The sequence below is a fragment of the Ylistrum balloti genome, unplaced genomic scaffold, assembly GCF_031769215.1.
Source record: "Ylistrum balloti isolate Yb309-2 unplaced genomic scaffold, AGI_CSIRO_Ybal_v1 Utg370290, whole genome shotgun sequence".
NCBI lineage: Eukaryota > Metazoa > Mollusca > Bivalvia > Pectinida > Pectinidae > Ylistrum > Ylistrum balloti.
In genome coordinates this window covers 6054-22364 of record NW_026782220.1, presented here as the reverse complement: position 1 = coordinate 22364, position 16311 = coordinate 6054, and the positions used below count along the sequence as shown (strand labels likewise).

The following is a 16311-nucleotide window of genomic DNA, read 5'->3' as shown; positions in this document are numbered from 1 at the left end:
TCATTATCCAAGGATGCCTCAGATCAAATTTGGTCAAAATCCAACCAATCCTACAGGAGGAGTAGGATTTCAAAATCAGATTTGTTGTTTATGACTTGTTGTGATTTAAAGCGATTAAAAGTTTACAGAGGATGGACGTCGTGGTATTGCATAAATCCGCAGGTCTTTTGGACTAGGTGAGTTCAAGACTGCTTCAGTGTCATAAAATTTTTTAAACGCCTACACCTGTGTCATATGTAGCTATATCGGGTACTATTATTATGGGAGACAAGGAATGTTAGTGTGGTCAGTCAACATATCTTAAGTAAATAAATCCTGTTTTAATGTTTTGATATTGTTCTGGGTCAAATATCCAATTCCACCACCCGTCTTTTTTTTGTTTTGAACTTAAAATTGTTTCAGAGAGTAGTACATTTTACATATTCGCTGACTTCACTCGATTGAAATGTTTTCAAAATTTCAAAGAATTGTTGAAAGTCAGCTCCAATAAAAGTGTTTGATTTGCATGTGATGGATTGGATCTTATATATGAAGTGTTTTGGACGAAGGGAGGTAACTCTTTTGATTTTAGCGGGCCACAACACCACCTACTGACAACATATTTTCTTTTTGGATAAAAATTTACTAAAATTCTAAACTGTTGCAGCTCTTCCTGTGGCAAAATAATAATAATAGTTATATAAAATTTTACCTGTAAAAACTTCTGTTGAAAGGAAAATAGTCCAATTACACATATACTGTGTTTGTAACCAAAAAACATCTCATTTTCTCCTTAATCATTATGTTTATAAAAAAACCTGAAATAGTCTAGAGTTAATGGTTTGTTTTACTAGCATTGGTCACAATGTCAGATTTAAGTAAATGTTGATTGAAAATCAAAATGGTTGAAATTATCCAACAATATCAACACTCATAGGTAGGATTACCGGAAACAGGATTGTTTTTGGTCCCCAATGCAAGATATTATGAAATATGGTTGTACCCCATATTAATCTACCAATTTATTTTTAAAAACATCTCTCTCTCTCTCTCTCTCTCTCTTTTTCAGTAATATCGTCATACCTGTCAATGGCCCTTTTTTCTGTAAACAGATAGTGTCACCACTGATGGTTACTACACAATAGTGTCACCACTGATGGTTACTACACCATAGTGTCACCACTGATGGTTACTATACAATAACGTCACCACTGATGGTTACTATACAATAGTGTCACCACTGATGGTTACTACACAATAGTGTCACCACTGATGGTTACTATACAATAGTGTCACCACTGATGGTTACTACACAATAGTGTCACCACTGATGGTTACTACACAATAGTGTCACCACTGATGGTTACTAAACAATAGTGTCACCACTGATGGTTACTACACAATAGTGTCACCACTGATGGTTACTGTACAATAGTGTCAACACTGATGGTTACTACATGAAAGTATCACCACTGATGGTTACTACACAATAGTGTCACCACTGATGGTTACTAAACAATAGTGTCACCACTGACGGTCACTTCACAATGGTGTCACCACTCATTGCTATTATACAATAGTGTCACCACTGATGGTTACTACACAATAGTGTCACCACTGATGGTTACTACACAATAGTGTCACCACTGATGGTTACTACACAATAGTGTCACCACTGATGGTTACTACACAAAAGTGTCACCACTGATGGTTACTACACAATAGTGTCACCACTGATGGTTACTACACAATAGTGTCACCACTGATGGTTACTTCACAATAGTGTCACCACTGATGGTTACTACACAATAGTGTCTCCACTGATGGTAACTACACATTAGTGTCAACACAGATAGTAATTTACACATTAGTGTCACCACTGTTGGTTACTACACAACAGTGTCAACACCTATAGTAACTATGCAATAGTGTCACCACTGATTGTTACTACACAATATTGTCACCAGTGATGGTTACTACACAATAATGTCACATCTGATGGTTACTACATAATAGTGGCACCACTGATGCTTACTACACAGAAGTGTCATCACAGATAGTAAATGACACATTAGTGTCAACACAAATAGTAACTACACAATAGTGTCACCACTGATGGTTACTACACAATAGTGTCACCACTCAAGGTTACTACACAATAGTATCTCCAGTGATGGTTACAACACAATAGTGTCACCACTGATTGTTACTACACAGAAGTGTCATCACAGATAGTAACTACACATTAGTGTCAACACAGATAGTAACTTACACATTAGTGTCAACACAGATAGTAACTACACAATAGTGTGACCAGTGACGGTTACTACACAATAATGTCACCACAGATGGTCACTACACAATAATGTCACCACTGACGGTCACTACACAATAGTGTCACCACTGATGGTCACTACACAATAGTTTTACCACTGATCGTAAAAACACAATAATGTCACCACTGATGGTTACTACACAATAGTGTCACCACTGATGGTTACTACACAATAATGTCACCACTGATGGTTACTACACAATAATGTCACCACTGATGGTCACTACACAATAATGTCACCACTGATGGTTACTGCACAATAGTGTCACCACTGATGGTTACTACAAAATAGTATCACCACTGATGGTTACTACACAGAAGTGTCATCACAGATAGTAACTACACATTAGTGTCAACACAGATAGTAACTACACATTAGTGTCAACACAGATAGTAACTTACACATTAGTGTCACCACTGTTGGTTACTACACAATAGTGTCATCAGGGAATCACAGGAACTTGCGGAGACATCTGCGGTATTATGATATATGACACCGGAGAAACACAGGGACGTGTAGAGATATCTAGCAGTATTATGATATATGACACCGAAGAAACACAGGGACGTGTAGAGATATCTAGCGGTATTATACTAATACCTGACACCAGGGAACCACGGGAACTTGTATAAACTATTGGTATTCTGATATTGTGTCACATCAGGGAATTTCAGTGATTTAACGTATCAGTTATTGGTGTCTCCTGATCTTATGTCACACCGGGGAACAAGATTTACTAGAAAAAAATCTCAATATGATACAGGTAATGAAAAAGTAATAATATTCTCAAACAACCTGGTATCTCACATCTAACACATCTTTTTAAAATCTGTAAATGGTTTTTTATTTATTTATTCATATTTCATGTGAGATCACAAAATACATTTGATACATCGTAACCAGTCAGAAAACCGATCAACGATCATCGGCGAGATTGTGTCAAATTCTGTGTTTGCTTTTTGCTTTTAAAAAGAATCCACGAAATGATATTTGTGACACACATTGAAAATATGGGACATGTACACCGGACCGACAGATGATCTCATCTTCTCGATCGTCAAATGCGTAAATACTTGAGCATTCAAGCATTCTGTATCGTCAGATCCCTAAGTATTCTATGTACCGACGAGTAATTCTGTGGATTTGGTGACTGTCATTTCCTAATCCAGTAGGCAAAGAACTACCTCTTTACTGTACAGACATTGTGTTCTACTTTTAAAAAAAAGGTTCAGTCACATTCCGTGCTTTAGTTGTCGTCCTCCTGGATCACTCCTTGTCCTTCTACGATGCCGTACTCTACATGATTTGCTGACAAGATTAGGAAACCACAGTCGTTATCTTGGTAAACTATGAATATTTTACGAAAGTATGTATTAAATAAACATTATAATTATATAAATAAAACAATACCCGTTGGTGTTGGGAGGATGAAACTGGATGAATGGAAGGGGTGTGGAGAAGGGGTAGTATAAACATACTAGGTGTCCTGGTTATCGATGATTAAATGTTAAAACGTTTAGAACTATAAATAAATGATTGTACAAACCTACAGACTACAGATGACAATATTTTGATCAGTATCGAGACTTTCGTCCCCAAATAGGTGTTCCACATTTATTTTGTTATACCAGTAATAAACTGAAGCATTATATTACGTAATTGATCAAAGTTGTTACAGAAAAGCAAGTAATGACTAGAGTCTTCAGAATGATGTCCGCAACTGCATGAAGAATTGGGTCGAAGACGTGCTTTGTAAAGATCATAATTTAGAGAGCTGCTGCTGTTGCGGAGTTGGCAATGTATTATATTTACTTTTCTAGTCCCGTACTCTAGAAATGATTTAATATTTGTAGGGATAGTAAGATGAGGTAGAAGAGTTTTGAATTGTTTGATAGAATCAGATGACTTAGTATCGATAGGTAGAGTATTCCAGGAGTCTGAAGTGCTTGGTATAAAGGCTGAATTTGGAAGTTGTACTGTTGATTAAGTGGCAAATATACAATACACACTATACAGAGATAAGGATACAGTATACATGTACATTATAAGACATTGGTCACCTCTAAATACACAACATAACTTTATACTGATTTTACATACAGATGTAGTTTACAAAGGGAACGATGTGGGTGATGACACCAATACTTTTTGCTGACGAACATCATTCATTTAAACAGTATTGTTTTTGTCACATGTAAATATTATTTACGAAGTTTGTTACCATGGTAACTCTCTAGAATAAGGTATATCTGTTTAGTTCTGTTACACACTGCTGTACTGTAGTAGTACTGTTACACACTGCTGTACTATAGTAGTATTGTTACACACTGTACTGTTGTAATACTGTTACACACTGTACTGTTGTAGTACTGTTACACACTGTACTGTAGTAGTACTGTCACACACTGTACTGTAGTAGTACTGTTACCCACTGCTGTACTGTAGTAGTTCTGTTACACACTGTACTGTAGTAGTACTGTTACACACTGTACTGTAGTAGCACTGTTACACACTGTAGTGTAGTAGTACTGTAACACACTGTACTGTAGTAGTACTGTTACACACTGTACTGTTGTAGTACTGTTACACACCGTACTGTAGTAGTACTGTTACACACTATACTGTTGTAGTACTGTCACACACTGTACTGTAGTAGTACTGTCACACACTGTACTGTAGTAGTACTGTTACACACTATACTGTTGTAGTACTGTCACAAACTGTACTGTTGTAGTACTGTTACACACTATACTGTTGTAGTACTGTTACACACTGTACTGTAGTAGTACTGTTATACACTGCTGTACTGTAGTAGTACTGTTACACACTGTACTGTAGTAGTACTGTTATACACTGCTGTACTGTAGTAGTACTGTAACACACCGTACTGTAGTAGTACTGTTACACACTGTACTGTAGTAGTACTGTAACACACTGTACTGTAGTAGTACTGTTACACACTGTACTGTAGTAGTTCTGTCACACACTGTAGTGTAGTAGTACTGTAACACACCGTACTGTAGTAGTACTGTAACACACCGTACTGTAGTAGTACTGTTACACACCGTACTGTAGTAGTACTGTTACACACCGTACTGTAGTAGTACTGTTACACACCGTACTGTAGTAGTACTGTCACACACCGTACTGTAGTAGTACTGTCACACACTGTACTGTAGTAGTACTGTCACACACTGTACTGTAGTAGTACTGTCACACACTGTAGTGTAGTAGTACTGTCACACACCGTACTGTAGTAGTACTGTTACACACCGTACTGTAGTAGTACTGTTACACCGTACTGTAGTAGTACTGTCACACACCGTACTGTAGTAGTACTGTCACACACTGTACTGTAGTAGTACTGTCACACACCGTACTGTAGTAGTACTGTCACACACCGTACTGTAGTAGTACTGTCACACACTGTACTGTAGTAGTACTGTCACACACTGTACTGTAGTAGTACTGTCACACACTGTACTGTAGTAGTACTGTCACACACTGTACTGTAGTAGTACTGTTACACACTGTACTGTAGTAGTACTGTCACACACTGTACTGTAGTAGTACTGTCACACACTGTACTGTAGTAGTATTGTCACACACCGTACTGTAGTAGTACTGTTACACACTGTACTGTAGTAGTACTGTCACACACTGTACTGTAGTAGTACTGTTACACACTGTACTGTAGTAGTTTTACATTGTAACCCCAAAACCCTACCCACAGAACATCCTCCCTGTCTATACCTACAGCCCTTGTCCACTCTCTGTCTGTGTATATGATCCTGAGGAACTCACCATCTCCACTGAGGAGTAGGACACTACAGTTGTAACTCTCCCCTATGATGAGGTTCCACACACTGTCATACACCACATCCCAGGGGTCAAATGTTACACGTCCTGTTTGTGGTGTTTGTTTATATGTACTGGGGATGTCACCTCTATATACAAACACTTCCTGGAAGTCAGTATCCATGACAACAACACGTCTGTTTCCATCACCACCCTCACTTTTACTGCTGAAATCAATCACTGTGACATTGTGAGTTACTGGACACTCTGACATCCTGCATGGTGTATACACTAATGGTTTCCCAGTCCCTACAGTCATTGTAGTGAGTACCATTTGACCTTGTGTAGTAAATTTACAGATGTGTTTCTCCATCCCCACAATGATATGGTTACTGGCTGTAACACATATACACTGGGGTCTCTCCTTGGTTCTGAATTTGTTTGTAAGTCGTCCTGATACCAGCTCCATGATGTTGTTTTGTCTGTCACAGACCCACAGTGTGTGTGTTGTGGGTGATAGACTGATGTCATTGATGACAGCTGTGTGTGTGACCTGTACTACTTCACCCTCCCTGTTAAGGAGAGTTAATGTATCTCTGTAATCACTGGTCCACACCTGACCATCAGTGGTGGGACATATAGACCCAATGTAACATGGAGACTCCCACTCCTTCACCACTTTGGTCTCTGACAGTAGTTTTTTACTTATCACTGCTTTCTTCCCTTTTACTTCTGTTTGTTGTTGTTTAGAGGATTGTCCCTGGTCATGTGATACTGAGACTGACCGATCCTGGTCAGTTGTTTGACCTGAGGTGATAATCATCCCTACGGCCTGTTGTAGATGATGTTGTGGATTTGTGTTAGGTGTGAAGATGACCGTACCCAGGACAGGTTTGACAGGGAGATGTAATGAGGAATGTATTTCTGTGTCATAGATGTCCAGGTGAGAACCATGTTGTAGAGTCACCTTACATTCCTGTAGTTGTTGTTTCAGCTGTATGTCGTACATCTCCAGTTCTTGTTTGTATTTCTGTATCATCCTGGTGTTGTCCTCTTCCATCTGTTTATAAACTGAGAGTGTCTGTGCTGTAAATAGATCGAGTTCATGTTTTAGTTGATCTGTTTGATTTTTTAGTTGCTGTGAAAGTTTCTCAAAATGACTGGTATTGTCTTTGAGTAATGAATCAGCAGAAGTTATATATTCCCTGACTTGTACCAGGTCATTTTGTTCTGTTTTGTTGATAAAGTTTGTAATTTCTTGTTTCTTTTGAGGAGTAATTTCACTGAGTTCACAAACAGGGTGACTTCTGTGAGTTGTTGACAAACATGTAAGGCAGATGAGTTGATCACATTTCTCACAGTAAAGATCCAAGCACCTCCCTTTGTGGTCACTACAGGTGGACTGGCCTTTAGGACGGAAAGCGGTTTGACTGATGGGTGTTGCCATGATCTGAGAAATCTGAAAGAACAAAAATAAAGATAATTTAGGTATCAATTAATGTTTACGAAACTATGGCTAATTACGCAAGCTTGTACATACTACATACGCATTTCTAAGTGACGTAACCAGTTTTGTTGTACCCAGGAAAACTGTGCACTGTCTACTTGCAGGCCATGCGGCCATCTAATTTTACGGCATTACTGCTATGACGCAGGCAGAACGTCCACGCCGATCAAATGCAGGGGTGTTAATAGGGGAGTATTTGAGAAGCTTAAAAGACCGTACACCGACAGACTTTGACCTGAGCAGTCTTTCTCCTGTCAACACCGCCTCGGGCTCGCCTCCGTCGACTACACCGAGGAGGTTCTCTGCGCGTCTGGAGACTGAAGAAGTCTCGAACACCAGCCAACAGAACACTGGATCGCAAAATGCATCCCCGATTGAGGAACTTCAACGGCGCATCCAAAAGCTGGAATTGGACTTGCAGAGAGCCAAATTGGAAAAACGTCTGACTGACTTAACGACAGAGTTGGGCAGGCTCCATGCCGACAGACCTACAGCCAGGGCTGGCCCGCCAGTGATCACCAACACACCACAACAGGCCACCAATCAAGGTACGAAACCAAAAGTTAAAAAGATTCAAGACTTTGTGTGGGCTGGTGCAAATGAACTTATTAATGATAATGATGTTGATATTGGCAATGGTGTGAAAGTTCGTCTCGATACATCTAAAAAAGTTGTCACTTGGCGAGGTCACTCTAGAACAATGGGGTTATGCTAGTCTAGAAATTCTGTCGGCCATGTTGTCAGAAGGTGATATTGCCCCATCAAGCATAACGGACTATTTACGTTACATGCAGACCATTTTTCGACTTTCTGCCAATTATGTGTGGCACAGTATACTATTATACGATTGCGAGTACCGTGATACACAGGGCAGGGACAAATTTCCATGGAATACGCCACAGCCACAATTACGTGAATTTAACCTTATACCAAGGGCAGACAACTCGACCACTAAGGCCATCAAAGATCTCAAAACCGGATCAAGTCATACACACAGCACGGACAAGCACTCAACACCACACGGAAAATCCAAGTGGCGTTCGCGGGGCCAATTCCTTCCTGATGGACGTGAAATTTGTAGGTTATTCAACCAAGACAGGTGTACCCGTTCAGAATGGCGCTTGGCTCATAATTGTTATGTGTGCTATGGTGGATCCCACTCAGCCTCAAAACATGTGTACAACACGCCAAGTAATGCGCCAAAAAACGGAGGCCCGTAACTTTACATGCTTCAACTGACCTAAACTATCTGGCATGGTCGGAGTTGTTATCTGACAATGACCCAGATAGGAACTTCATTTTAAATGGTGTCAAAGATGGTTTTCACATTGTTGACTCGCCGCTTCAGTCGTTTGATAAAAACAAATTTATCAAATGTTCTAATTATAAGTCAGCTATTTTAAATTCAAAAAAGGTTAAAGATCAAATTATAAATGAATTAGTACATGGTAATTATGTAATGTGTACAAATCCTAAGAATATTGTCAGTGCTTTAGGGGCAGTCCCAAAGCCGAATGGAGACATTAGATTAATACATGATGCCAGTATGCCCATTGGTGAATGTTCAAATGACTTCGCATCAGACACATCTTGTAATTACATGGACTTGAGAGATGCATGTCCTCTGATTCGGCCTGGCTCTTATTTGGCAAAAATTGATTTAAAAAGTGCATACAGATCTGTCAATATCCACCCAAGTAATTATGCCCTTGCTGGATTCATTTGGCAGTTTTCAGGTGATAACACCCCATCATATATTTTTGATGCAAAACTCCCTTTTGGAGCTTCTAAGAGTCCATGCATCTTTCAAACCATTAGTAGATCAGTTTGTCGCATTATCAAGCAGAAGTATCATGGGACAGTCATAGTATACATTGATGATTTTCTTATTATAGAAGACAATTATGACAAGTGTTTAAGTACAATGAACAATCTCATCGCTGTGCTGCGGCGACTAGGCTTTCGGATTAACTGGAGTAAGGTTGAGGGACCATGTCAGAGCCTTGTTTTTCTTGGTGTTTTAGTTAACACTGTAGACCTTACCCTGTCGCTGCCTAACGATAAACTTACCAAGTTCAGTGAGTTGATAGAGACATTTAGTCATAAGAAACGTGCTAGCAAGCACCAGCTAGAATCATTAATAGGCTCCCTTAGCTGGGCATGTCGAGTGATACAAGGAGGTTGTACATTTTTACGTCGTGTAATAGATTTAAAAAACAGTCTAAGGCGCAAAAATGACAAAGTGATTTTAAATTGCAGTTTCCATGATGATCTTCGATGGTGGTCAGAGTTCATGTCTTCATTTAATGGCACCACAAAGTTTTTAGACCACCGGCAAATCACAACATTGTCAACGAATGCGTGCAGTGAAGGGGGAGGTGCTTTCTATGAGGGGGACTATTTCTATGTTAACTGGAAAGTGGAAATGCCTCATATCCTTCATGAACACATTAATATCAAAGAAACACTCACAATTGTCTTAGCATTGATTCGTTGGGCTCCAATATTTACCAACAAAAAAGTGATAGTATGCACAGACAATATAGCTGCCAAAAGTTATATTAACAAGGGAAGTTCCCGCAATATATGTATTATGATGTATCTCCGCTATTTGTTCTGGATTCAGGCCACATTCGACTTCAGTGTGACTGCTAAATATATCAGAGGTTGTGACAATACTGTGGCTGATGCAATATCTAGGATTCATGAAACTAATATGTTTGAAAAAATGTATAATCTATTACCACTTGAAAGTGCAGGTTTGTTGCCTTTTTCAACCAAGGAACTTTCTAGACATATGTCTCTTGCCTTTATTTACTGCAGGTGGGGACGTGCTTCAACACAGACTGGCCATCGCAGTGACTCGTCTAAAAGGTCAAGGATGGGCTGACAGCACCAAAACTACATACAAGGTACAGCTCGCTTGTTTTTTGGGATTCTGCAACAAACTTGACATTTCACCTGTTCCAGTGTCTCCGTATACCATCTCATTGTACATAGCGTATATGGTGGATATACGTGGCTTTCGTTACAGCACTGTTCGGAACTATCTAACAATTGTCAAACATCTACATTGTGCAGAGGGACTACCAGATCCTCTCAAAGGTGATTGGCTTACTCAGCATGTATTAAAGGGTGCTAAACGAGAACTGGGTGATGCTCAAAAAGGTGCTGCCCCTATTACACTACATCTTCTGTTGTGTATCTACCAGAGAATTGACCTTACACAGATTATGGACATGTCATTTTGGTTGGGATGTTTAATTGGTTTCTTCGGTCTATTGCACCCTGGGAATTTCCTTGCACATGGGAGATTTGACGTTACCAGGGATTTGTGTATTCAGAACATAACATGTCATTCCAGTGGTGGATTTATTATCTCCCTTAACTGGTCAAAAACTCTGCAATTTTGCGAACGAACTCTGGAAACTCCTTTACCATGCCTAGGCAAACACCCGCTTTGCCCAGCAAGGGCCATGGAAAGGCTACTTTATTATCATGCAGGGAGGGATCACGCGCTCGATACCCCTCTCCTCCTTGAGCTTGCCATTCCACTATGTTATGTCCACTGCACTATGTTATAAAACATTTATTGCTTTCCTACACGACATATTGTCCACTGCGGGATGCCCAAACTCGTGTGAGTTCAGTGGACACTCCTTTCGTCGGGGAGGGGCTACCTGGCCCTTACATGCTGGCCTACCAGGAGAACTCATACAGGACCTTGGGTTCTGGAAAAGTGATGCTTATCTCCGCTATTTTGATCATTGTATTGATGACAAGTTTGTAATGTTAAGGGAGCTCGGTAAACTCCTCCCATCATAGGCTACCAATCCATGTCAAAGGACTCCAGATACCTAACTACTTACTTCTTATTTTGGGCCTTGGGAGACAATCAACTCTCTAAATGCTAATGTACTGTCATTGATTTATACTGTATCAACTATCAATTTGATTTCATACATGATGCAATTAGCAATAAAATGTAGAAGGCCCAATTACTTAGTTTTATTGTTATCAAGTGGAGTAAAAAAGATAATTTAGGTATCAATTAATGTTTACGAAACTATGGCTAATTACGCAAGCTTGTACATACTACATACGCATTTCTAAGTGACGTAACCAGTTTTGTTGTACCCGGGAAAACTGTGCACTGTCTACTTGCAGGCCATGCGGCCATCTAATTTTTGCAAACCCTCCCTCCCTAATCCCAGTAGCATTATTGGCAGTTGGAGGAGAGTCGACATGTACTTTCATCTCAATTTTGTGTTGTAATGCATATGTTACTTCCTTAAGTCATTGGTCAATTTTCTTGTCGTGGAAGATTCCTTATCGCATGTTTGATCATTAAGATATTTAGAAGTCTATTGTGTAGTTATGCCATTGTGTTGTCATCTAGTACTTAGTTTTATGTCAGAGATGATCAGTTTACTATGATTTTCAATGTAAGGGAGACAATCAACGTTCTAAACACTAATGTAATTATGTCAGAGAGATTAGTTTAGTATGAATTGTCAATGTAAGGGAGACAATCAACTCTCTAAATACTAATGTAATGTCATTGATTTATACTGTATCAACTATCAATTTGATTTCATACATGATGCAATTAGCAATAAAATGTAAAAGGCCCAATTACTTAGTTTTATTGTTATCAAGTGGAGTAAATACTAGTTATATAAATTTATAGATATTGAAATAACAAGAAACTAACACTCTCACAAAACAACAAAACACCCCAGAGTGATATTGGTACTCACCATTGTTTGATATTAATCTGTTATTCAAAAGTTGGATTGTTCCCTTCTTTTCTCTTCTTGACTCTTTTTTAAAATTGCTTTTAGTTTAAAAATTATTTTAACAGAGGCCTAGTGGCTTTGACGATCACATGAGATAAGCAATATTGAATGTAAAGGTTAAAGGTAGTTATCAAGTGTCATGAAACAAATTGTGACACTGAATATAGTAAGCCAGTGTCAATACATGCATACCATCCAAACTCTCACCATATAGTAATAATTCTTACCAAGTTATTTCCAGCGAGAAATACATCAATGTTATCTCAAAAATGCAATTTTTCTATGAAAATTACAGTAAAGTTTAATAAACCTTCCTCCCCAGGAAGAAATGTGTGACCCATTTTGGTAATTGAAGCATTTTCCATGCTTCCATTCATTTTGATTTGATTTTCATTTTGATACAGACCATTTGATTTCATTTGGGTGTGCTGGGTGTTGAGAAGATTTTTGACCCCTTTTGGCCCACCCATCAGCCTCTGCGGGTCAGTAAGAATCAATATGGACACACCAGGAAACCGTCATCCTTCACTTACAATTTTAACCAAGTTTGAAATATTTCCAAATGAAATTAAACAAATAATTCTCAAAAATCTAGTTTTTCCTAAACTTGAGTAAATTTCACCTCCTCCTTACGGAGAAATGTGAGACCCTTGGGTCATGAGATTCATAATTTTGGTTCATGTTAGGCCACAATGCTGGATGAAGGTGATCGCAATATGTCACCATGAGACCTTTCTAAGGTGACCTAAAAATTGTCTACGGTGACCTTAACATTTTTTTCTCTGATCAGTTCCAAACTTACTGGGGCAGAATTAGGGATAAAAAAACAGCCTACACATGAAATTTTAGAAATATGTTAAGTTCTTCTTAAGAAATTGTAATAACAAACTTTCATTGTCAAAATGCAAGATGGCTACATCTGTTAATAGCCGTTTTGTTTCTTCTGATCAAACCCAAAATCAAAAGACAAAAGGACACAACTAGGGACTAAGAGAAATCTACATGAAAAATATCAATTCAGTACTTTTCAAGAAATAGTGATATCAAGACCTGTTCACAGATTATTGACAGACATACAATGGATGGACGACAGACCACAGATGTAGGGCATTCTAAATAACCCACCATCTAATGATGGTATGCTAATCAGGGTTTTCCATAAGAACCGGTCGCCGGCCAAATTGACGGCTACTTTGATCATTTGGCCGCCTACACCAATCCAGTTCCGTAATAATGTTCCGTACACGACTACACGTACACGGCAGGCCAGCCTCCTACTTTCACTACACAGCCTACTACTAACAAAATTATGGAAAACCCTGCTAATGAAAAGTGTAAAAACATTGTAAGTGAGTTTGTGTGACATAATGTTACTGATATATGTATATTCTGGTACATTTCACAACTTATTCCTGATTGAATTGTGGTAACCTCATATAACAGTCATAATAAGACAATTTTACGAATAACTATCTCTCATCGACTTGAGTTGGACAAACTTTTTTCTTTAATGTAGATCAAAGGTCAAAATGTAGATCACAGTAACCTACTTTTCATACAGGACACGCTGCCTTACCAAGGTGAACCTTATATCCAAAATATGAAGTTTTAGTTACATGTCGTGTAGGCGATATTGCTCAAACACATTCCCAAAATCAATTACTTTCAAAACTCACCTTTTTATATTTACCTTCAGCAGAACACAAACACCACCTTTTCAATGTTGCTTAAAATTCTGAAAATAGTAAACACAATATCTATAACCATTCTGTAACACATGTTCATCATCAAACAATTACAGCCTTTGATTGCAGATGTCAATACCAATGTCAGTACAAGTGATTTGTACCTAACAATCAGAATAGGACATACATGAAAGTGTTTAAAACACAGGACACAGTCCTCAGAACAGGACACAAGTGTTTGTTCCAGTCCTCAGAACAGGGCACAAGTGTTTATTCCAGTCCTCAGAACAGGACATAATTATTTGTTCTAGTCACTAGAACAAAAGCATTTAACTTGCCACTGTAAGACCTATTTGCTAATAATATATGGTACACAAAATATTTCATGAATCAAGTGAAATAATTTCTTTATGTTTTCTATAAGAGTTACTTCCCTTGATTGTTCACTAGAAGACAGACATACCTTGTATCTCACAGATCAATCCATTTAACACATCCACTTACCAAATGTTATGTCCAAACTTTCAACTGGACAAGTGTTTTCTGTTTCTTCAATAATTGCCTCAAAATACCACCATCTTTAACCTAGATTGAAAAGATAAGAAAACCTAATACAATTCTACATAGGGGACAAATGAAAATGTTATGATTGCCTGATGTTGTACAGGCACTATATAGTTTAGCCTCAGACAATTGAATCAGAATTCGTTTGTTAACAGAAAAAAATGTTGACCAAATATCAATTTCGTGAAACCTTTAAGTTACCACTCGATATGGAAAATTACAGTAATCAACCAATGTACAGTTACAAAAAAATATACTGTTTACTGATATAATAGTCAAACCAATCTGGGGTGTAGTGGAGTTCAAGAATCTTACAATGTAATATCATTATCCATTTAGAAAAAGTGGCTTTAATGCTAACAGCTGTTGGTCCAATGAAACCTACATCCCTGTTAAAGTACATTTGTACTTTTGAGGTGTCATGAAATAGACAACCCTGAAACTAACATTTTCATGTGGATTACATTTCTCAAAGTCAAAGTAGTGGGCAACAAGGAGACTAGGACTGTTTCATGTAAAAGTAGAAAATTTAAATAAATGGTTTCTGAAAATTTATACCATGACCAAGCAACTATTAAACCACAGACTACAGAAAACAAAGTCCGTGATTTTTTTCTCGGCGTCATCATATAGAAACGATTTTAAAAAGGAGTTATGTCAATTTGCATCTTAAATATCAATCGCACCATTCTGCACTGCAATCTTCCTCTTCCATTCCGCTGTCGTCTGCACTGGCTTGAAAGTCTTTAACTTGATGTAGGGGAAGTAACTCTGATAATATCACGACCTATTTCTTGCTGCATGTTTTGGTAAAAATTGATTTGTTTTGTTTTTAAAGCTTTTATACTTTTACAATAAACAGTCTTGCTTCCCCGAGAAAAATGTTTTCGTGTTATACCCATTACAGTATAGCAGAATAATTTCTGACTTGCTTGATGGTTTAACATTAATGAACTCACACATGTACAAGACCTTCCTAAAAATTTGTTGATGGTGAAAATAATGAGTAAAAAAGAAAGAAGGATGAGCAAAAATTATGGGAGGGAACGGGAGGTGAAGAAATGAAATGGTTTCTGCCAGCTTCTTCTTTCTAAAATATTTTGCCGTTTTTTTCAATAACATGTATTTGCTCAAGCGCTACCATCCCATACACTAAAATATTGAACTAGATGCTGTTGACATGTATATGTACTGGGGGTAGAAAGTCTAGTTTAGATCAATTCTGAATTACCCAGGACACGGTGCATGTTCTATGGCCGGAAGATAACGCAGCGAAACAAATTGATACTAATTCTGTCTCAAAATCTTTGACACGTTTTCTTGTCATATCAATGCTCTTTAGCTGTCTCTGACAACTTTTTATCTAATTAGTGTTAATTTCAAGACTTATTTCTTTAAGGTGAAAGGAAGAAAAATTACATTTGAACTATAATTAAGTTTACAGGTAACACGTTATAAATTGCTTTCAAATTACCTGGTTAAACAGACCAAGGATCAAAATATCGTACCAGTATCTAAAGCCATTTGTAAATAACCTGTACATATAAGTCATGAGTCTTGAGTCCAAATTCTAATATTCTTCCGAAATTACCATAACTGTCACCCCATTTTAAAGATACGAAAAAAAATCATACAAATGCTAG

At 38.1% G+C, this 16311-nt stretch overlaps 1 protein-coding gene and 1 pseudogene across 1 annotated transcript; one reads left to right on the top strand and one right to left on the bottom strand.

Annotated features, from left to right (window-relative positions):
* Window positions 1–5614: 5614 nt before the first annotated feature.
* Window positions 5615–7560, bottom strand: LOC132552978 (uncharacterized). The gene has a single exon (XM_060217184.1). It carries the CDS (start codon window positions 7558–7560, stop codon window positions 5995–5997), a length of 1566 nt encoding a protein of 521 aa, XP_060073167.1. The 3' UTR covers window positions 5615–5994.
* A 3065-nt stretch (window positions 7561–10625) lies between these two features.
* On the top strand, window positions 10626–11445 carry LOC132552986 (uncharacterized; annotated as a pseudogene).
* The last annotated feature ends 4866 nt before the right edge of the window (window positions 11446–16311 follow it).